Genomic DNA, 24,482 nt, shown 5'->3' with positions numbered 1-24,482 from the left:
TCCAAATGTTTTCATCTCAGTTAAGTTGGCACCCATATGATTTCCCTCTATATCTATATATCTAAAAAGATCAAAAGAGATGGAAATTCGAAATAAATGTGAATGGAACTATAGTCGTTCAGAACGTTGCAAGGTTTTTTTTATCTTTGAATCGACAAAATATTTTCTAACCTCTAAGATATTTTAGTCTACAGTTGCCAGAAATATAGTAAATATCTTTAATTTTATACTTAGATGAGCAAGAACGCAAGCTGTCTATTATCGGACATTTGGACCCTGAGAAGCGAGTAGACGTTTCAGTTGACATCGTACTACCAGGAACCAAGAAGAACATCATCCACGGAGCCGTCTTCTTACAAGATAGTCTCATCAAATCGGATTACGGAATGTCTAAGGATAACTACAACCACTTCTTTGTAAGAATATTTTCATTTTTCACTTTCATAATAAAATCATATAATTTCTAAATTATACAATCACAATATTGTACATAACGATAAACATGAATAAAAAGTGAAATATTTTTACAGAATGCCTTCCAAACGGATGTTAATAATCTCTTCACCAAAATTAATCAGTTGGGTGAGAAAAACAGCAACGAATTGAAACAGATCCTCAAACGTGTTGAACCGAAGTTAAATGAGTTGGAACAGGCATACAGAGACGACATCCAGAAGATCATTCAAGAGATAACTGATGACAAGACTATCAAAGAACTCTCGGACGCATTGTGAGTTTACTTTAATCAATGGACCGCGAACAAGCTCAAAGCTACTTTCTAGTGTCTCAGCAATGGCAATGTCTGTAATGACGTCATATACTACAAACTCCCAAGTTTTACAGTCAACTTCACCTTCGTCTAACTGCTGAGGTCCTAGTACTCTTCTTAATACCTATTGGATTTTTACTTACCTAATCTTATGTGACAGCAAGAGCAGATAACCCGAGGTTAAAAGATGTTTTTGCCATTATTGAAAACTAAGCGTTGAGGAATGAGGGTTTGCCAAAAGTTTTCAAACTAAAGTAAACTTTAATAAGCGCTAATAGTTATATTTTCGATGGTTTTTCAAATAATAAATTAGTTGCAAAGTGGAATTTATAGATAAATAGAAATAAAAAGCCATAGATTAGTTAGTGCCTCATTAAAATGTTTTGTGGTTTAATGAAATATTTTAAGTGCTGAAAATTGGGATTTCTGATGTGTTTTTATTATAACATAACCGATATTTTATATTCATAAGAATATAAAATTTGGTCTGTTGTTCTGATCATATTTTAAAGTTATAAATATTAATCAAATAATAGTTATGATGTGCTTTAATATTTATTCATCAATTATATCTTTAATATTTATTTCAGACATACAATTGTACAAGTCATTGCTAAAATAATCGACGATGTAGTGACGACAACCAAGCCTATTGTAGACAAATTTATTGGAGCCTTTGCAGATGTCTCTAAAAAGATATGCGAAATGTATGAGAAACAGGTAAGGATTGTAGTTGGATATATTATAGTAACTTATCCATTTGTATAAAGAACGCATAATGTTTTGTGTTTCAGTACGATAAATAATCTCACCAAGACTTCTATTAGGGAAGCATAGGTACTAGATTGCGATTAAAAGTATAAGTATTTAATAATTATTGAAATTATGGAATAAATATATTCAAATGAAATCAAACATAAGAAACTCTGTGGACAAAATGTACCTACAAGATATCTTTAACATAATTTTTGTTATTCCGTAGATCGAGCCCCAATTGAAACAGTTGTACGAGAACTTAGCGACAGCTATCCAACAATACTTGAACGGTGTCATTGATGCCGTGGCACACATCTCTGCATTAGCTATTGACTTCTTTGAGAAACATAAGCCGGAATTACAAGAGCTGCTCAACACGATTACTGAAATCTTTAGAGGTAAATCCCAAATGGTCGGATCTAACATTTAACTCTCACTCAAGTAAATTGATACACATTTTTAGATTATGATATTAATCGGATAATAATTAACGATTCACATGAATCATTTAGTACACAGTACAGTCAGATCTACCAGTAGGAGGCTCTTTTGCACAGGAAGCCGGCTAGATCATGGGTACCACAACAAAAAGTAAACATTACTGTGTTTCGGTCTGAAGGGCGCCGTAGTTGGTGAAATTACTGGGCAAATGAGACTTAACACCTTATGTCTCAAGGTAACGAACGCAATTGTAGTGCCGCTCAGAATTTATGCGTTTTACAAGAATTCTGAGCGGCATTGCAACGTAATGGGTAGGGCGTATCATTTACCATCAGCTGAACGTCCTGCTAGTCTAGGCCCTTATTTTCATAAAGAAATAGGCAAGATATAACTATTTACATAAAATATAGGAATAACAAAGATATGCTCAAGCAATAAAAACCAAAACTCGTTTGATTTAAATATCATTAGACAAACTTTGTGACCTCCTTTGCTCCATTGTCATTCATTCATATAATTTAAAACTGCATTTTATCTTACGTTACCAATTCGATTTAAATTTGCAAGCGTGATAATTAATACACTATAAAGAAGACGAAAATACTACTCTAACTCAGCTATATTGTTTATTTACCTCTTATACACAACCGGTAATCTTAATTATATGTCAACCACTGATATAATTAGTGATTTGATCTCTACTACTTCAAAGAGAAGATAAAATTTCTTTGACATTTACATTATTTTTTCTCATTCACAGATATAACTCGCATTATCTTAGCCCAGATCAAGGAATGGCGCATACGGTCATCACAAATATTCTCTGAGATTTCACAACAGATCAAGGACATGCCTCTGATAGCCATGATCAAAGAAAAGGTGAGTTGATAATCAGTTGAACACTCAAAAATTAATATTCTTATATAATAATTTACTTACATGCTATAAAAAGTATCTTAAGTCTACTCAATAGAGCATCAAATTAATACTTTCGCCTACAATAATTTCGTTCTTCGATTGAACTAAATATTTTGTCTCATTAATTTGGTACTGATTTTTTTGCACGCTGTACTCTAGTGTGAGTATACAGAGCAATAGAGTGTGAGATATACAGCGCCGCCATTTTAAACTCTATACTCCCTTGACTTGGTTCATAGGTACACTATCACTACGCTGCTCTAGTCTACCAAGAATACTGTCAGCATTTTAGTGGTGGGTAACTAAGCTGATCTTTTGACCTAAATTACTCTTGGGATTCCGGTAAAACTCAGAAGTAGTCCTTAATCTGGCAATCAGCAAACCTTCAACTAGCAACAATCTGTCATGCTAATGCTTGACAGTAGTAATCCACTGCTTAATTAAAGCAATAATATCGGTTTGCCCCAAATTTGCTGCTTGAAATCATATCTATATATCCTACTACAACACATTTTTAAATGAGAAATTTCATTTGTAGCACGCTGACGCTTTTAAGATACTTCTCAAGTCACACAATCAGTTTGTGAAATCAGCTACGTCTTTAGTCCGCTCCTCGCAATTTATATTCTCGCACGACTTAGAAACTTTTAAGCTTCTAGCATTCTCTCATTCTCTAACTTCAATTACCAGTTTTGTAGGATCTCTGGTACTGAAGATGTCGAATTTCACCATACACCACAAACTATGTCTTACTATCTGGATGTGTGGCGTTCCTCAACAGTGTGATTTTCATGGAACATTATTCTCGTAGAACCAAACAATAATTCAAATTCCCTGCCTTGCGTGTCCATTATGGTACTTTTCTAAAAGTCTGACAACGCTCCTATAATTCATGTGTGTTTCAAGAAAGCATAAGGTGTGATGATCACTTACCATGAGATAATTCTTAAAAACAGTCTACGGATACTGGTTTTCACTTATCATTAGCTGAGCCTCCTACTCCGTCTAATATTCGGGGCAAAGCTCTTTAGGGGTTTTTTTAATCACCACCATAACTCATGTGCTGAGAAACATTTAATAAGAAGGGATATTAATGTCGTTTGTTGATACAGTGGTCAGAGCTGGCGATACCCGAACAGGCACTGGTGATCCTCTACGATGCCCAACAAGCTATCCGGCCCCTGCTTCCAACTGAAGAGCTCAGAGAATTCACAGATGCCCTGTTCCAATACATCACAGTGGTATGTATAATAACAATAAGGCATAAATCAAAATCATCGTCCTTGAAATAGTAGTAGAATAGGGTAATTGGCCCACCTAGACCTATATTAGAAGATAAAAATGTGCAATTTAAATGAGTCCGCCCACTACATCGTCTCGTACTTTGATAGTACCAGGAATGGAAATAATCATGACATGGTCTACTCGATAGAAGTCTAAATAAGAATGTAATAGAAATGCTAGAAGCGCTAGTTACGCTTGCAACGGTCTGAATATTGGGGGACTTGTGCAAGAATGGTGTGCAAAATAACCGCAATACCAAACTATCATAAGAAAGTGTATGTGTTATTATGTACAAGAAGGTCGCCAGTGGTACGAAAGAAGTTATATTTCTTTAACGTTACAAAAAAAAACCTTAAAAAGCTTTATTCTTAGTGCTATTTAGTAGACATATGAGTTAAAAGAGGACGACTAGGAGAGACGCTATTAGTCGGTAAGGAAGCAGCATTTGTGAGTTTATGCCGCTTCATACATTAAAATGATATACTTTAAAGTTTTCTTTACATAAGAAACGTTAAGGATAGTATAGAGAAACTTCCAAATTATAAGGTTAACGATAGCACGTGAGAAATCGCTGTAATCTATATATATAAAAATGAATTGCTGTTCGTTAGTCGCGCTAAAACTCGAGAACGGCTGGACCGATTTGGCTAATTTTGGTCTTGAATTATAAATGAATAAATATGAAAGTGTTCGGAATTAAATAAAAACAACAATTTTGTTTTTCCTTTGATGTGTCCCCGATATTTGTTTTGTATGGATATATTTTCTATAAGAGAATTTATTTAGAATTATTCGCACGGTTTGACAGTTCTGCTGTGAAACAATTTCATTACAAAAACAGGGAGCATATTTTACGAAATAATTCTTGATGTTTTGTAATATTATTGACAAATTCATAAAAAACATTATTTTTTTTATTATATACAGAACAACGTCTGTCGGTTCAACTAGTAACTCATAAAAGTGATGTTTGCACTAATTCTAAAAATCTAGTTTCACTATATTATCTAAACATATACAGGATTTGAATGCAAGGTTGTGTTCAGAGCGTTAATTCAGCGCAGGTTGGAAAATATTGTATGAATATTAGTATTACATGTTTACTTTTTATAATTTTGCTTCTTACAACTTTTACTGACTATTAGTGCTCTAAGTTTTTATTTAAATCAAATCAAAAATCACTTTTTTCATGTACGTCACGGAAATGACACTTATGAATGTCAAAAAAAAAAATTTTTCTTATTGAATCTACCGCTACTTCGTAAAGGGCTCAACCCTAATGAGAAGAAATAGCAAAAAAACTCATTGCCACTCTTTTATATCAAGATATACATTTCCATCGATTAACAAATGATTTCAATTACAATATAATATGTAAAATATTGTATTTTTATTTTGTGTAAATAGCTGCTGATATTTCTTGAAAGAAATAATTATTTTTTAATTTCAGAAAGTACGTCAAGAGAAGATCGATGAACAAGCTGAGCTGAAGAAGGTCTACGAGAAACTTGTAACAGCCGTTACGTCTGTACTTCAGTTTGTAAGAACCAATCTCAACCAACTGGGAATCACATCTGTGCCAATATTTGCAATGGTAAATCTAATTCACTCTTATATGAAATATGATTAATTATTTTTATATGAAAGATGGCAGACATGTACGTGTTTTAATATGTTTTTTTTTCTTGCTGATGATGCTGAAAATCAGCGCTGCAGCCAGTATTGGTATACAGCACAAGCTGAGCATCGGCCTTTTCTTTTGCCACACAGCATATTTAGCTAAGTTAGGATTAGGAATACAAATTGTATTTTTATGTCTGTGGCATGGAATAATTTTTTCTTATTTCTTATTTCTGGGGTTGAGTAAGAGTTAAGCATTACAAGTTAAGCGGGAACTCCATTACACTACAAGTTAGGATATCACCCCCCCCCCCCCCCCTCCCCCATCTGGATGTGTGGCGGTCCTCCACAGTGCGGTTTTCAAGGAAAATTCTTCCACGTACTATAAAGCTGTGGAATGAGATTCTTTGTGCGTTGTAACGGAGTAAAAGGCATTTATTTTCTCAAAATTGATGTCATTTCTAATATACTAAATACTACTACCGCTTCGTAAGCAAATGGCGGTCTGAGAGAGAAGAAGAGACGCAAGAAACTCCCCCAGCATACTTTTTTTGCGCATTTGCGTAAGTAACGGGACGTGGATACCTTTAAAAAAAGCCAGTACACCTTCCTAAGCGGTCGGCATCGCTTCTGTGATTCCTCTGGTGTTGGAAGAGATTGTAGGTGGGGGTGATCACTTAACATCAAGTGATCCCTACGCTCGTTTGTCCTTCTTTTCCATAAAATACTTAAAACTCCATGGATCATCCGTTAGTCTGTCAAAACAGTATACGTGACACGTGACACATATACGACTGAAATGTTCACACTATATTAATACATATCTATTACAACTGCAGCCATAACAATATACCACACTATAATAAAAAATAAGATTGGGGAAATCCAATCTGGCTAATTTTCACACAAAAAAAAATCCATTTCAAAAGCATGTAAAAAGTTCTAGATAATATATTGTGTGCGATGGTGTGGGCCCTTCTTGTACTGAATTATATAATCATTTGATTGACTGTTCTCGTAAGTCGAAAAATATAATCAAGGCAAGCTATTGCAGATAAAAATTATGGTTTCCCTATAAAAATTAATTTATAAAGAAACTGAGCGCTTATTAAAATGTCGATAATAGAAATAATAAAAGAAAAATTCATACATAAATTAAAATATTACAAAAGTTAGAGATTCTATTGGTGCTTTACATTCAAAAGAGTATTCGAAATCTGTATGTAGCAGTATATGAATTTCAATATTAATACCAAATAAACTTGCACTCCTAAACTGCTTGTAAATACCTAATATTAAACATATTATTTTGTGGTACCTACATGTACCTAATATAGAACCACGACGCCATATGTATTTTTATATAAACACAAATTTATTTTACGTGAGTAGACCCACAGGGAAATCGAGTATTAACAATTGATTTTTTTTACCAGCCATCATTATCAAACCCGGGTGCGCTAGCGTTACCAAGTTTTGGTGGGTCAGTCGCTTGGAGCTGGGTGACTCAACTGATTCAAGGAGATATTCCCAACCCACTTGCTCTTTTCAACGCCTACCGACCACGCTCTTTGAATCCATATGATGAAATACCACCTCAACGTAAGTTACTATTATATTTCATTAAAAAATATAGTTACGTATAGGTATTGCTACAATAGAACATGATTGGTGTCCTAGTTGCGCCATAACGATTTGTGGATGCATGCATGAACACACCGCATGTAAATAGCATCATGCTGTTGTCATGCGATGTAAATAGCATCATGCTATTGTCATGGGATGTAAATAGCATCATGCTATTGTCATGGGATGTAAATAGCTTCATGCTATTGCTATGCGAAGAGGTATATTTACCTGCGCGTACACGTTTTTACTTGCTTATACACTCGTACAAAATGTTTAATTACTAACAGAATTTTGTTATTAATAGAATTTGTGGTTATTACTAATAGAACTTCTTGTTTCAAAATTTTCACACAATGAATTTATTTTACGTAGTATGGTAAGAAATGCTTTTTAGACAAAATTTAAGAACATAAAAGCATTTAAATTTTCGCTTGAGTTATTTTTTTCTATGACAATAAGGGACGAGACGAGCAGGACGTTCAGCTGATGGTAACTGCCCTACGCCTTGCCCATTACAATGCAGTGTCGCTCATGATTCTTGAAAAACCCCAAAAATTCTGAGCGGCACTACAATTGCGCTCGTCTCCTTGAGACATAAGATGTAAAGTCTCGTTTGCCCAGTAATTTCACTAGCTACGGCGCCCTTCTTTCGGAAACACAGTAATGCTTACACATTACTGCTTACCTAAATGTTACAAGTTGGAAAAAATCTTGGAATTTTTGCTACTATATGCTATTATCTTATACCGTTTCGATACCCATACCCTCTTATTTGCTGCAGTTCGTGCTGTGGTTGTCAATGGACAGCACATCTTCACATTCGACGGTCGTCACCTGACCTTCCCTGGCACGTGCCGGTACATCCTTGCCCACGACCACGTCGACAGGAACTTCACACTGGCCATGCAGATGCAGAACGGCAACCCCAAGGCTTTAGTGCTTGAAGATAAGAACGGTGTTATCATTGAGCTCAAGGATAATGGACAGGTAATTGGTTATTTTCTTTGCATCATTTTTTAGTGGTTTCCTTCGTAAGGAATAAATGCCCAAAATTGCATGTCATCTCCGGTCTGGTGCTCCCCAGTATCAGCTCGATCCATTTGACCGTGTGCAACCCAGAGCAGCTCGAATTGTCGGGGACCCAGTGCTTTGTGAACGGCTGGATCACTTGGCGTTGCGTAGAGACGTCGCTTCATTGTGTGTCTTCTACCGCATTTATCACGGGGAGTGTTCTGAAGAGCTGTTTAACCTGGTTCCCTGCCGCGAAATCAATCTTCGCACGACACGCCACAATTTAGAATATCATCCCTCACCATCTGGATGTATGGCGTTCCTCCACAGTGCGGTTTTCATGGAGCTTTCTTCCACGTACTACAATGCTGTGGAATGAGCTTCCATGTGCAGTGTTTCCGGGAAGATACGACATGGGTCATCAAAAAAAGCGCGTACAACCTCCTTAAAGGCGAGCAACGTTCCTGTGATTACGCTCGTACCGTACGCTCGTTTATCCTCCTATTCCATAAAAGATATAATTGGTGTTGTACTGAAACGCCATTTTTTTATTGTGCTCTTCTTCGTTATTAATTAAAGACTTGCTCGTACTTATTCGAGGTTAAAAAACATTTAACTAGCGACACATTATTAATTTTGTTATTTTTAGAAGTGATCACCATCCAGTAAGCCCACCGCTTGGTCCAATGACCAAAGATAATCTATCAATTAGTACAAGAATATATTTTCATATTTCAGGCAGCTTTGAACAGTGCCAACCACGGCTTCCCAATCATTGAACAAGATTCGTTTGCATTCAAACAAGCAAACGGAAGAATTGGACTTGGCACACAGTATGGACTGATGGCATTATGTACCAGCAAACTTGAGGTTTGTTCAATTTAAAAGTTTTTTGTTATGAAATTAAGGGACGAGCTGAACAGGACCTTCAGCTGATGGTAACTGAAAAACCCTGCCCATTACAATGCAGGGCCGCCCGCTCAAGATTATTAAAATTAAAAACCCAAAAATTCTGAGCAGTACTTTTCGGTAATTTTAACTGCGCTCGGCATCTTGAGACAAAAAATGTCTCATTTGCCCAGTAATTGCACTAGCTACGGCGCCCTTCAGACCGAAACACAATAATGCTTACACATTACTGCTTCACGGCAGAAATAGGCGCCGTTGTGGTACCCAAAAGAAGTTTTATATTTTATTACAATTATTTGAATTAATAATTGTTATAGAATAATATTTTCACTTATTATTATTAATACATTAGTCAAGCAAACTATTGTAACAAAATACAAAAGTACATGAAAATAGCTGAAAGCAAAATACAGCAAATAGGCCCAAAAATCTCATATACCTAAATTATTTCTAGTTTGGGAGCTTGAACTGTAATCCAAAACCATTTTGACATAGATTTCCAGATATACTGCCAGAACTCTTGATTATATTCAAAATTCTGAGCGTCATCTGACATAATACGATACAGCGTAGACTCGGTAAGACGTACCTTAACCTACAAATACTTTACTAATAACCCTACAACATTTGCAAGTAGATTTAGCCCATTTTTACATACATATATATACAAAAAGGTAAATTTAAAATGTTCTATTAAAATTGCTCGGTCCATCAGGTCAAATTTAAAATACAGAGATAGTTACACACACTCATTTATGCAGACATGGAAGCTATTCTTAAAGTGATAGCTTAGCATTCATAATATAATGTTAATACTTTGTAGCATGATTAATCAGATACTCACACTCACTCACACCCACCCACATACAAACACACACACACACAGACACACACACACACATACAGAGTGCACTTTTTGACCTTTCGGTTCATATTGTTAACCATAGAATGTAAATTGGGTGCCTACAGGACAGGCTACGCCTAGTGTAGGGACCAAATATGATCTAATATTAAGTGATAAAGTTTCTGTATATAATAAATAAATAAAATAAAATAAAAGTATTAAGTTGGTACATTAACTTTAACTTTAATTGTAATTTTCGAATTGTATACGTTCACGTTGTCAGTTCCATTTTTCTACTCTAGCACTAATTGTGGAAACCTATAATAGGCTCTCTGTGATTATCTTAAGTATCATTTAAATTTTTAGAGCTATTGGTATAAAATAAATAAAAAATAATTTCAGGTGTGTTACATTGAAGTGAACGGTTTCTATTTGGGCAAACTTCGTGGTCTTCTGGGAGATGGTAACAATGAGCCTTACGATGACTTCAGACTACCAAATGGAAAGGTAAGTCTTTAAACACCTAACTTTTAATATATGACTTTAAAGATATAGAAAGTTTGTCCTTCTTCAAATTAGTTTAGTATAATGTGAAAAAGATTTAAAGACGGAATGTCGCGTACTCGTATGCTATATATATAACTCATTACAAATGCAAGTGCATCGGTACATTGTGGTAGCAATTAATATAGTTGTGATACTGTCCATAACTACATTGAGAATTTGCTAGAAACTGTGATAATCATTATGTTAACACGAGGAACAAACATTAACTTTTTATACCAACTACTCGGCTAAGTCGAGTTAGTAAGTCTTTTGTAGGGCGATGTATATGCTTTTACAGCAAGATCCCAGAAATGTTCAAAACAAAAGTATTACGATATTCAAAAGATATGTTAAAAAACGTTTGTGTGTGTACAATATTACTTTGTAACCATATCTTTTGATGAAATGAAAGTCCGCTGAGTTTGTTGCGCCCATTCTTCTTAGGTCTGAGGCATTCTTTTTGGAATAGATGGTAGTTTTTGACTTTCAATGAGTGATATAACATCCAAAATATTGAATAAATTATTTGAATTTGTCCCGATTGAATTTGCAAATATAGTTAGTTCCACTGCTTCTCAATGATAATATTAATATACTCTTGCAGATTGTAACATCTGAGAGCGACTTCGGCAACGCTTATCGTTTCACTGCCAGCTGCGCCGCGGTGAAGACTCCTGAGCACTCTCACCATCAGATGCACATGGCACTCCCACCCGCCTGCGAGGCCGTCTTCGGAGGCAGCTCACCTCTTAGACCGCTCTCATTGTTGCTTGATGTATCTCCATTCAGGTGAGTTACCATGAAGCATATTTTAACAAACAGAATTCCAAAAAAGAGGAGTTGTAATGAATTATTTATTATTTTTATGAAAATACGGGATGAGACGAGTAGAACGTTCAGCTAATGGTAATTGATACGCCCTGCCCATTATAATGCAATGCCACTCAAGATTCTTGAAAAGCCCTAAAATTTTGAGCAGCACTACAATGTGCTCGTCACCTTGAGGACTAAGATGTTAAGTCTCATTTGCCCTGTAATTTCACTAGCTACGGCGCCCTTCAGACCGAAACACAGTGAAGTTTACACATTACTGCTTCACAGCAGAAATAGGTGCCGTTGTGGTACCCTTAATCTAGCTGGCATCCTGTGCAAAGGAAGTTCACATATTTGTATTGTATAATAATTTTATGTTATAAATATGAATATAAAATGTATCCTAAGATAATATGAAGGCTGTAGAACCGCTGTTCTAAGAACAAATATTCAACGACTTATAAGTAAATAAAAAATTAAACAGTAATATTACTTGTTTACTATAGACAAGCCTGTATTCACGCCGCATCGGGTGAAGGCGAGGAAGCTCTCCACCAAGCTTGTGACCTAGGACGAGGCTACGCTGCCCTGGCCCTCACTGGCCTCCTGCCGGCGGTGCTGCCTCCTAACTGCGTGAGGTGCACGGATGGAGACAAACCTCAAGAAGTGGGTGACACTTACGAAATCAAACTGCCCGCCAAGCAAGCTGATATCATTGTCGGAGTTGAGGTTACCAAGGTGAGTGCCAGCTGTCTATCGTATATTACTTTCTTAAGATTACAAAAGTTTTTTACTCAGTAACGTAATCCTAAGATACCAATAATACTAGTAAATTTTCGAAGACATTCCTCAAAGGCTTTGCTATACTTTCCTATGATGAGGTGCTCTCTTGAAACAGAAATCAGACAATGGATTACTAATCGGAACAATGACTAACTACTCTCTGAATAAAGATGTACTAAACTATGGGGACTGTTGAACCATTCATGATAATCAGTTTCAAATTGCATAAAACACTCAGTTAAAATAGCCGCTATATGTTAGAATATAAGTTTTCTTTGGAATCCATGAAATCTCCACCAGGAAGTACATTTTCTCGTTGAAATAACGGGAAAATCACTAGTGCCAAAGCCTAACATTCCACTCAAAGTAACCAGCCCTTTCCTTTCAGAGTAACTAAAATTCAGTAACAATTGTCATTAAAATAGATATAGATAAAAATAGAATGAACGAAATCGGTGTTGCAAAGTAAGAATACCATTTATTCTTTTGATACGGCAACATCGGTTAGTCTACGCGACAGGCCAAGTCTTCGATGAGAATTATATCACTCCTAGTGTGCTATGTTAGGGTAAACGAGAAATTAACCGATGTCGCAACTTTTGCCTCTCGCGTCGCGACATATCTCGCGTTGCGCATGCTAGCCTGGATGGAGTGGTTTTGAGCACTGGATTACTTGTTTGATTCTGGCTAATAACGTCATCGCCTCTGGGTTTCGACATCAACTTCTGCATTTATTGAACTTAGCTATTTCTGGTTCAGCTTTTCTCGAGTTTACTAAGGAGTTCTTGGACTGTTTATTATAGATTTTTTTGTAAACCTAATGATTAACCTCCATCTTTTAAGAACGGCACTATTTACCTATTGCCACTTTTGTCAGTCGAATCGAAACAGGAAAAAATTAACCCCTTGAAAAATGCGCAGGAGGTCTATTACTTACCAAAATCGAAAGCCGAAGTGTCAGTCGGAAACGAAAGAAAAACTTCGAATTAAATCCTATTGCCAAAGGACTTCGGATCCGAATAGTACCGTAAAATGTCTAAAACTCGAACTCCATATTGATCTTCGGATCCGAAACACTTTCATAATAGGAAAATGTACGATCCTTTACCCGATTTTGATTTTGGTAACAGGGCTCCAGAAACTATTCGTTTTGGCACGACACAGCTCACGCTTAGGGATGCAGTGAATATATAAATTGTCAACTGTCAACCCTCACCATCGGCTGCGCCTCGGCTTGGGTAGACATTGGTCGGAACTCTTTGCAATGACAGGTTTTCCGCACTCGTAATGAAATATACTATATTTACTACTTATTTCCTTTTTTGCAGGCAAATGAAAAGAACTACAAGGAACTAGTTGTACCGCTGGTATCGCAGGTGATTGATGGTCTGAAGGCCAAGCGGATCTCCGACATCAAGGTGTACCTGGTCGGCATCACCTCTAAATACCCCTACCCCATCCTCTACGACACTGACTGTAAGTTTAAGTTTAACTTGTAATATTAGAAATGGATTTTAGTATTTTAAGCAATATATTACTGGTTCGATATAATGGTATGGCAGTTTTAAAAGCTATTGAAATTCAAATTGAAATATTTTTATTCAAAATAGGATTCAAAAACTTATTGAACGTCAAAAACTACCATCCATTCAAAACAGACTGTCTCAGACCTGAGAAGAACTCTTTATAAAAATATGGATTACAATGTAATATTGTACAAGAAACATTTATAATAAAAGAGCCTGAGTGTCTTCGCTTCATTCCCAGTCTGTGGTATCATTAAGGAAATCATTTATGCTATAGTATATACCTTTCCCACACAAACATTTTTAACAATTCTTATAAATTTCGTAACACATTTGTTTTGTACATATTCTGGTATCATATTGTAGAAGCATAAACATCGTCCAATAAAAGACTTACTAACTCGACTTAACCAGTAGGCAAAACAAGTTTATGTTGGTTCCTCGTGTTAACATTATGATTGTCACAGTTTCTAGCAAATTCTTATGGAGATATAGAACATTATTCTTGTTAAATAAAGTTAATTACTTAGCCGAATATCTAAATATCTTGGGGATGCAGCGATTGTCGAGACTATTTAATGAATAAATCTAAAAGTAACCCAATTCGGTATTTAAAACTAATAGAACACTCATTCAACTGCGTGGTTTCTTGCATCCATTGTTCTCAGGTCTGAGATATTTCTAATTCAAATTTACGTCGAAAATAAATTTTGACTGCTATCATAAGTGATGTTTACCAGTGGGAGGCTCCTTTGCACAGGACGCCGGCTAGATTATGGGTACCACAACGGCGCCTATTTCTGCCGTGAAGCTGTAATGTGTAAGCATTACTGTGTTTCAGTTTGAAGGGCGCGGTAGCTAGTGTAATTACTGGGCAAATAAGACTTAACATCTTATGCCTCAAGATGACGCAATTGTAGTGCCGCTCAGTTTTAGGGTTTTTCGATAATACTGAAAGGCGGCTGCATTGTAATGGGCAGAGCGTATCAATTATCATCAGTTGAACGTCCTGCTCGTCTCGTCCCGTATTGGCATATAAAAAATAAAAATGTAAATGTAAATATCCTATTTTGACATTAAAAATCTTTTATTAGTGAAACTGCAAAAGGCAAAAGTACAGTTTGACGACGAAAGCAGATACGAGAACTTTAAGAAATTCAAGGTGATCACCGGCATTGAAAGGCTGAACTGGTTGCAGGAAGTTGTCATTGATGTCGTTGATGCACTTTCTATTAAATTGGGTAAGTCAATAATTTATTTCAGAGCCATCTACTTTTTAACAACAACAACGATTATATTATTCAAATAAATTTTAGTAGCAATTGTTTTCAAGATATGTATTTTTGTTTGAAGGCTCGGAAAGAGCTCTAGGATTATGTGGTCAAGCATAGTAAATATTATTCAATCTATTATTAAATACCACAGAAGGATTTTTTGTGGCAACTACATTGGGATAGATTGCTGATATTCGACATATATACAATAAATAGTAGATTTTTGAAAGTCCCTAAGATAGATATATAAATAAATATTGTAAGAAAATAAATATTCTACTAGATGACCCGGCAGATGTTGTTCTGTAGATAATAAAAAATATGCTGTTTTATAGGAATTTGCCAATAATATTTCAAAACATCAAGAATTATTTCGTAAAAAATGCTCCCTGTTGTTATAAAGAAATCGTTTCACCGTGGAACTGTCAAACCGTGCGTCACTATATTCTCTCATAGAAAATATTATGTTCATACAAAACAACCATTGAAAATAAAAATAAATTTGGGTCCCAAATCGAAATAAAAACTATCTTATCTATCTCTTGAACTAAACTGTACTCCATGAAGAAATCCCCATTAAAATCCGTTCATAAGTTTAGGAGTCCATCGCGGACAAACAACGTGACATGTAATTTATTTATATTAAGTTTTCTTACTCTCTACAATCTTATAATATTTTTTTTATAATCGTATGTAATTACAAAGTACATATTTGTTTTATATATATTATATACTAGCTGACCCGAGAGACGCTATTATGTCTATAAAAAAAATGTGTATTAAAAGTTATTGAGTTAGAAATGAAATTTAAACGCATTTCTGAATAATTTTATAACATGTACTAAATAGTAATAAAATGATAAAGATTAATATCGAGTTTCTGTAAACAGCTTTTACCCAACCAAGTTATAATTGATAAATTTTTAAGTATTAAAATCGATATAGTATGTTATCCTTATGAGATAGACAATCACGGACTTTTCTATAGAGCTATATCGGAATACTGGGTCTCGATATCTCGAGCGATTGCCAATTCCGCGGCCATCTGGAGAGCAAAGCCAAATTGGCTTCGAAGAAACTTGGCGTCATTAATAGAGCACGGCAATACTTCAAGCCGGCCCACATTCTAGCGCTCTACAAAGCGCAGGTCCGGCCACACATGGAGTATTGCTGTCATCTCTGGTCTTGCGCACCCCAGTATCAGCTCGATCCATTTGACCGCGTGCAACGCAGAGCAGCTCGAATTGTCGGGGACCCAGTGCTCTGTGAGTGTGTGTGACTGTGACCAGTGCTGTGCGGCTGGATCATTTGGCGTTGCGTAGAGACGTCGCTTCATTGTGTGTTCTCTACCGCATTTATCATATCATGTTCCGAAGAGCTGTTTAACGTGATTTCTGCCGCCGAATTCCACCGTCGCACGGCACGCCACAAGTTAGATCCTCCACATTGCTGTTTTCAAGGAGCTTCCTTCCTCGTACTACAAAGCTGTGGAATGAGCTTCCTTGTGCGGTGTTTCCGAGACGATACGACATGGGTACCTTCTAAAAAAGCGCGTACACCTTCCTTAAAGGCCGGCAACGCTCTTGTGATTCCCCTGGTGTTGCAAGAGAATGTGGGCGGCGGTGATCACTTAACACCAGGTGATCCGTACGCTCGTTTGTCCTCCTATTCCTTAAAAAAACCTATATTATAAGATACACAATTCTACCAAACATTATTATGTTATATCCCAAATGGTTTAGACAGCGTTTTCGTTGAAAGCTGCCAGACGGCTTTTTTCCGACAACTCCAACAAAAATCATCAATCAATCATCAATGTATACAAAAACTTAACAAATTATATATTAAAACCTTCGACGAGAACCACGCTATCCATTGGTGAAAACAGCATGAAATCCGTGAATTAGTTTTTGAGTTTATCGAGAACAGACAGAGAACGCGGTGGAGGACTTCGTTTTATAATATGTAGTGATTTTATACAGTTAGATATATAATTTTTTTATCGTAAAACAGCTAAATGGCTTTCAAATATCACTTAATTGATTGCAAAATTAATTGGCTGACAAAAATGTATTAATAATATTAGCTAGTGGTAATACTGTGTGTACTAACATGATGATATGAATAATATGAATGAATAAAACTTACGACAGGTGCCACAAACGTGATGGCTTCATACTACTCAATCATGGACCTGCCACTCCGACCGGGCGCCGTGAAACACTTCATCAGCTCCATTGGCGGACAATGCATTCCGCAATTCTTCTTTGTAAGTACCTTCATCTAAAATAATATAAGCATTTTAATACCCATATTAACTAGATGAAAACCTCTAACCATTTAGTATTTTTATAAATCCATAATTCTGATAGACTATTAACTCCAATGATCTATACTCTATAGCCTAAGAGAATCGGCTCGATTTTAGCGCTCGTGCAGCGTTCTGTCAATGTGTATTATTTTACAAGTAGCAATAGATTGCTTATAATTAGGTTGATTTGAGTGAATTTATCAGAAAGCTATTGAAACAAGCTGTAAGACCATGCAAAATAAACCATCTTAAAGACAAGATTCAGAACTTGGAAAGAAATGAAACCGATTCCAAAAATAGCAAATATCGTAACTAGAATTATATTAATTAATTGGATTGTGTAAAAAAACGCAATTATTTTATGAGGCAACAAACATGAAAAAAACAAACCGACAAATTGAGAAACTCCTCCTTTTTTGAAGTCGATTAAAAACACAAAACAACCCACTTATGTTATTGAAACGTTTCATAATTATTGTATATGCCTTTGAAAACTCGCTTTAAATGAAGTGAACGTTTTGAAATTTCTTATTTCTAAGCGTAGGTTGTTATATATCTGAGCTTCTTAAAAGTTATTATCATTGTTATATGTTTTCCATAATCACTTGTAACTATTGGCAGCTCAATATGACTAGCTCTTCGTTTAAAAGTCTTTTAAAAAAGAAGAAGTGTGCTAGTGTAGATTTTTTTGTGTTCTTAAGTGTTATTTCCGCCAATATTTGTCTATAAACAATTTGACACGTGTTTCGCCTCTACACGAATAATTAACACTAAATGAAACTTAAAACACTTGGATATTTATGGATTTCCGCAAAGCAACGCCAACTTCAATAAATTTTCTAAAATCTTGAAACAGTAGCTTTACTAGTTCATTTTTAATTACAGGTTGAATCTATACGTACATTATCTAACAAGTTATGGATGAGAAACAACGCATACAGTGTCTCGTTGGTCGCCGACACCAACACTTTCGCGCCAATCAATGGAAAACCTGTCGTTGGTAAGTATCTATATAAGTGGATTATTCTTATCTTGACTTTAATATTTTTTTTTGTGTTGTATAAAATTATAATTTTGTTTTATATAAAATAAATTAATTTATATTGTAAAAAACATTTTGCCCAAGACCAAGTTTGTATGCTAATGTAATGGCTAAATAGGAGATACTTTAAGCTATTGTAAGGCCAAATTTGTACCACCCTATCTAATAGCAAATAAATGAATATGAATATATCATAAATCATTAAAAAAAATCTATGAAATGTCAATTGACTATATATTCCATACGAAGACACAAAACTGTTGAGAAAAAAACGCGACTTTATTCATAAAAATCTACATTTGTATATTATTCTAGTCTGCCAAATAAATATTATTTTAACTTAATATTGTGGAAAATAGTAAAAAAGTTGTTCTTTGGTGTATCAAGAAATATTAATGTAATCGTTCCTCGTCTCTTGCCTACTCTGAATAATAAAATCATCAATGACAAATCAGGGAGATCTGGAATCAGAAATATCGCTGCAAATTTAATTAAAATCGTTCTAATTTTATCTCGTATATTGAATATCTGTTAGTATTCGTTGATGTTTGAACTTTAGCCTTGCCAGATTTTCACGAGAACTAGTGCTCTGAAAACAGAACGACAAAAAAAATGAGCATGAAATAAAAAGAGTTAATTGTTATCAAACAACCAATAAAACAATTCAATTATAAAAACATCATAAAATGCGTTTTAGGAGATTATTCAATTTCAATTTGTGTCAAAATTTATTGGCGTTTCGAAGTAAATAAACAAATAATAAAAATGTACGTTTACACAAGTACCTTATGTGAAAGTTTCATAATAATTGAAATTAAAAAAAAATATGACTAACCAATTAATAAATTTCAAGGTTTCTCCAAAACCGGTGTATTGCTGCTGGGTGATAAAAAACAGAAAGACACGGAGACACAGAGAGCCAGCCTCGATGTTGGTGACAACAATGGATGCATCAACTACTCACAAGAGGTGATGAACATTAAGCACACATACCTACTATATACAGTTTTATCTGATGTTACCAATTAGTATTCTTATATCTCTTTCGCTTTTTGTGACCGTGGAAATTGTAATTAATAGTTAACTTTCTCAAGATCTTGACTATTTCCTCGTCCAAATGTTAATCGTAATAGATTTTTGGAAATTGAACTTGAAGGGAATATTCTGTATCGGATTTGTAGGTATACTATGTTTCTATTTGAAGCTAACATGATATAGCCTTTTAAATTCTCTTTGAAGTACTCTAACATTATCCAAATGTTTTCAGTTTTCTTTAGTGCTAATTCCGCCAATATTTGTCTTTAAACAATTCGACACGTGTTTCGCATCTACACGAGGCATCATCCTCAGGACATGTTGACTCGGCAAATTCTAGCACGAGTCTAAGGATTTCCGCAAAGTAACGCCTACGTCAACAAATTTTGTACTCTAACTTTTACAAAAACAAATATATATCAAAACATAGAGACAATGATAATCATTTTATTGATATTATTTAAAAGGATATTGATGTTAGATTGAAAACAAACAAGATTCTGTGAATTGAAAATTTGCTGCAAATTTTTATTCCAATTGTTTCCAAAATTACTATCTCTCGATGCAAGGCTTTCGTAGAGTTACTCGTAATAATACCTTATGATCACCTTTATTATTCTTCTCAATCAAGCCATTGTCTATAATTAGTAAATGTATGAAGAGGTGGCAAAATTTTACAGCAGTACAATATATCGTAATGTCAATGTAAGGAAGTTGATATCGCGAGGAGAATATATTAAAAAAAATACAGACTACAGACTAAAAAATATCATTTTAGTTAGACTAAAAAACTACGTTAGTACTAAACCTAATCTTAACTAACTACTTATTACTAAATTCAAATTCAAAATCACTTTATTCATGTGACCTACATGAGTAAAGTGATTACGGAAATGACACTTATGAACGTCAAAAAAAAATATTTTTTCTTATTGAATTTACCGCTTCTTCGTTAAGGGTTGAGCTAATGAGAAGAAGTAACAAGAAACTCATTGCCACTCTTTTAAATCAAGATTTACATTTTCATTGTTTTACAAATCATTTCAATTACAATATATGCAAAGTGACGCAATAAAATTACTCAAATGTCAAAAACTGAAAGGCTTACACGAGTAAGTCAAAAAAGTAAATTAATACTTATAAACACAAGAGTTATTGAGTACAGTACATGCATCAATCCACACTATTACGTTAGTCATAACATTTGCCGGTTAACCTGCTACCAATCATCTTCAGGATGCTGTTAGTGCTGCCCTTCATTCTGCGCACCAAGAAACCACATCTTTTGTGCATAGTTGCGTAGAAACAAACTCCCGCACCCATATTTCCCCCGTCTTCATTTGCAATAAATGCGCTGTCTCTCATATTAAAATTTCAACATTAATCCATTCAGTCTGTGCCATTTTTGTAGCCCTGCTTTTATAATATTTGTTAGGATTTCTTTAACGTGCGTTTTTCCCTGTATATTCTTGGAGTATTAATATTACGTTTGGTTATTTGTTACATTATTGCTAGCTTTATCCCTATGATTGTAAAATTAATTTAATAATATAGTATCAGCTTTTATTCAAATAGTAGAATTTACATAATATATATTTACTATCCTTAACTTAGTATCTATCACTATCTGTGTATCTATTGACAAAGGCCTCTTCCATCTTCTTCCACTATTTTTTATCCTTTACCTATCCTAGACCATGTCTTGCCTGCTATCGTTCTTAGTTCGTCTGACTATCTCCTATATTGTCCCAGTCGTGTCCTTTTTAGCTTTTTGGGATGCCAGTCTGTAATATATTTCCTAAAATTAATTTGACGAACCACGATATTGCATCAGTTTAGCAATTGAGGATAAAATTAGATTGGGCTTTTTGATGATAGAGGAAGGTGAAGAAAATGTATAACCTAATAATAATCTAATTAAAATAAGATGATAAATGTACGAGATTCTCTACGTTAATCCATATTTTAGATAAATTTTTAGTCGTGTCTTCCAACCCTGTTTAATTTTGCGTGTTTGTACGGGCTTACATCAAATTAATCTTAAAACAGCTTCTCTTTATCGTTTTGAAAAATGGAATTCTTGAAAGCAGGACTTATTCTTAAAAAACCCTTTGTAATCTAATAGAAATTTCAACAGATCAACGATTTTGAAATCTCTTAATAATTTACCTGATATATGAAAACACCTTCGCTTTGAAAATAAATAAATAATCGGATTGTTATGCCTACAGACCGATGGCTACACGTTCTCCGCAAGCGTTTACAGCGGGCTGAACGCCGGGCAGCGGAAGCAGTTCTTGCAGACGGCAGCCGCATCCATCACCAGCCGCATGCTGCAGTACAGCTCCGTGCAGCAGTGCACCTGCACCTACGTCGACCCCTTCCGCGTGCGCTCCGTTTGTGTCGCCAAGGACAGGAAGGAGTTGGTGAGTTGACAATAGTTTGAAGTTATTAATTAGAATTTACCAATGAGAGGCACCTTTGCACAGGATGCTGGCTAGATTATGTGTACCACAACGGCGCCTATTTCTGCCATGAAGCAGTAATGTATAAATATTACTGTGTTTCGGTCTGAAGGGCGCCGTAGCTAGTGAAATTTCTGGGCAAATGAGACTTAACATCTTATGTCTCAAGGTGACGAGAGCAATTGTAGTGCCGCTCAGAATTTTCGGGCTTTTCATTAATCCTGAGCAGCACTGCATTGTAACGGGTAGGGCGAATCAATTACCATCAGCTAAACGTCCTGCTCGTCTCGTCCCGTATTCTTATAAAAAAAAAAGTTAAATCTATGCTGAGTTGGTATGGCGTTTTTTGTACCAGCAAAATGGGTACCACGGCAGTGTCTTTTATAGCCGTTAAGCAAATATTTGCGTTTCAGCCTAGATAATTAATACGTCAAGATAGACTATGGCAGATGAGAAGAACATATCGAAAAAAAATTGCGGCGAACTGCTAACCTCTATTTACAGAAACACACGCATACTATAACAAAGTAACTTACGTATCGCGAGTGTAAAACGTAGCTTGTCATGCACACTAGTAGTTAGCCTGGCCTCTATGTAGACGTTTAAATATGTAGATGAAGAAACAACTGGGACTTAACATCTTATGGTCTAAGGTGACGAGTCCCACCGCACAGAATTTATTGGTTTGACAAGAATCCTAAGCGGCACTGCATTAAAGTGGGTAGGCTATATCACTGACTATCACGAGAACGTCCTGTTCATCTCGTCATCTCTTATTATAAACAGTAGAGAGGATTTTAACAAAATCTGAGGTGCGTTACAAAATGTTGAGTTGATATGGATGTAAGTCTTACGATGTCCAAATCAGCGAAGTACTAAACAGTTGTGCGAATTAAGATGTCAGTACAGTTATGTTAGTACGTGCAAAAATATTGAGGTTATCTCTACCTACTCCTACGATCTCTCTCTATTACGTACTACAGTATGGTAACAGACGTCATTGTACACTTATAATATATATGAATATATGATGCGGGAATTTTATCACTGACTAGTTGATTGCGTTATGTTCAAGTACGTTGAAATAACGGGGTTTTTGATACACTATTATGTGAACCATAACCGAAAAGAAAAATCAAAATATTCTCATAACTAATGTCATCTTTTAGTTTTTATCATAATATTATGTTTGTTTTTTCCAGGCTAAGAGGAAGTAAGAATAAGTCAACACATTAATTAATTATAAAATACTCCTAGTTATGTGAAGAGACCCTAACTTCAGAGCATGACGGTGCTTACATAACATGGAAGGACCAGCCGTATTATATTCTCAATACTAACTACGCTCTATTTTTATAATTTACTATTAATTAATTGTATATAGGGTCTTTATTTATGCCAAAGTTTTGTTTCATAAGTTAATTTCGCTTGTATTAAAATGAAGTATGTTATTAAAATATTGTTTTATTTTTTATCTATTCTATTATTTTTTTTAGTTTTAGACCGCTCTTTCGACTGCGTGGCTTCTTGCATCTGTAGTTCTCAGGTCTGAGACATTTCTTGTTCGAATTTACATCGAAAATAAATTTTGACTGCTATAATAAGTGATGTTTATCAGTGCCGATGATGCCGGCTAGATACCACAACGGCGACTATTTCTACCGTGAAGCAGTAATGTGTAAGCATTACTGTGTTTCGGTCTGAAGGGCACCGTAGCTAGGGAAATTACTGGGCAACTGAGACTTAACATCTCATATCTCAAGGTGACGAGCGTAATTGTAGTGCCGCTCAGAATTTTTGGGCTTTTCAAGAATCCGGAGCGGGACTGCATCGTAAAAGGCAGGGCGTATCACCATCACCTGAACGTCCTGCTCGTCTCATTAATGTATTTCAATCTCTATTATCCTTATTAACATCCAAATGGAAAGAAAATAAAAATCTTTACCTCGCCTATTATTTTTGCGGAGTTTTATATATAGTCTCCGTATTTGAATACAATATAAAATATATCTCACTCATCAATCGGTCCTCAGTATTAAAGATCGTGAACCGTGTTTGGTTTTGAAGTGAAAACTTCCTTAGCGGAGTTGAGCAGTTTTCTTGGAATGGGTATAAAATGTTAAACTCGCGTGTACTGATCGAAAAATCGTAAGACAGTCGTTGAAATTATGGATGAAAGTTTGTTTTTCTGAGAGATAGTCTTTATAATGTATAATAATTGTAATATTTCTGAAGTATTAAATTTTTCATGTAATATAAATTGTCATTTTTGTGAACGATAGCATATAAATGAATATTTTATTTAAACACATAAATGCTAGTACTTTTACACTGATAAATAAAGCAATTTGTGCAAAAAACTTCCCAAACCATTCCAAAATGCACAAACTTAATGTTAAGGCACTCCCGGAGTGCAACCCGTATTTTTTATGTAAGATAAGGAAATACGAGCGTACGAATCATTTGATGGTATGAGATAATCGCCGTCTGTACTCTCTTGCAATAA

At 35.2% G+C, this 24,482-nt stretch overlaps 1 protein-coding gene across 1 annotated transcript in view; it reads left to right on the top strand.

The window, feature by feature from the left end:
- LOC126970121 (apolipophorins) overlaps nt 1-23,433 on the top strand; it is a 63,674-nt gene extending 40,241 nt beyond the window's left edge. The window contains exons 40-59 of the mRNA XM_050815849.1: nt 235-416; nt 531-730; nt 1,360-1,489; nt 1,752-1,923; nt 2,727-2,845; nt 3,997-4,125; nt 5,619-5,762; nt 7,225-7,390; nt 8,199-8,404; nt 9,167-9,298; nt 10,584-10,688; nt 11,332-11,516; nt 12,047-12,278; nt 13,652-13,799; nt 14,944-15,090; nt 17,277-17,392; nt 18,320-18,434; nt 19,330-19,445; nt 21,743-21,937; nt 23,179-23,433. Of these exons, the coding sequence (XP_050671806.1) occupies nt 235-416; nt 531-730; nt 1,360-1,489; nt 1,752-1,923; nt 2,727-2,845; nt 3,997-4,125; nt 5,619-5,762; nt 7,225-7,390; nt 8,199-8,404; nt 9,167-9,298; nt 10,584-10,688; nt 11,332-11,516; nt 12,047-12,278; nt 13,652-13,799; nt 14,944-15,090; nt 17,277-17,392; nt 18,320-18,434; nt 19,330-19,445; nt 21,743-21,937; nt 23,179-23,193 (2,954 nt within the window). The 3' untranslated portion in view covers nt 23,194-23,433. The remainder of the gene's footprint in view (nt 1-234; nt 417-530; nt 731-1,359; nt 1,490-1,751; nt 1,924-2,726; nt 2,846-3,996; nt 4,126-5,618; nt 5,763-7,224; nt 7,391-8,198; nt 8,405-9,166; nt 9,299-10,583; nt 10,689-11,331; nt 11,517-12,046; nt 12,279-13,651; nt 13,800-14,943; nt 15,091-17,276; nt 17,393-18,319; nt 18,435-19,329; nt 19,446-21,742; nt 21,938-23,178) is intronic.
- The last annotated feature ends 1,049 nt before the right edge of the window (nt 23,434-24,482 follow it).

The sequence above is a fragment of the Leptidea sinapis genome, chromosome 20, assembly GCF_905404315.1.
Source record: "Leptidea sinapis chromosome 20, ilLepSina1.1, whole genome shotgun sequence".
NCBI classification, from domain to species: Eukaryota; Metazoa; Arthropoda; class Insecta; order Lepidoptera; family Pieridae; genus Leptidea; species Leptidea sinapis.
This window is presented reverse-complemented; position numbering and strand designations above follow the sequence as displayed.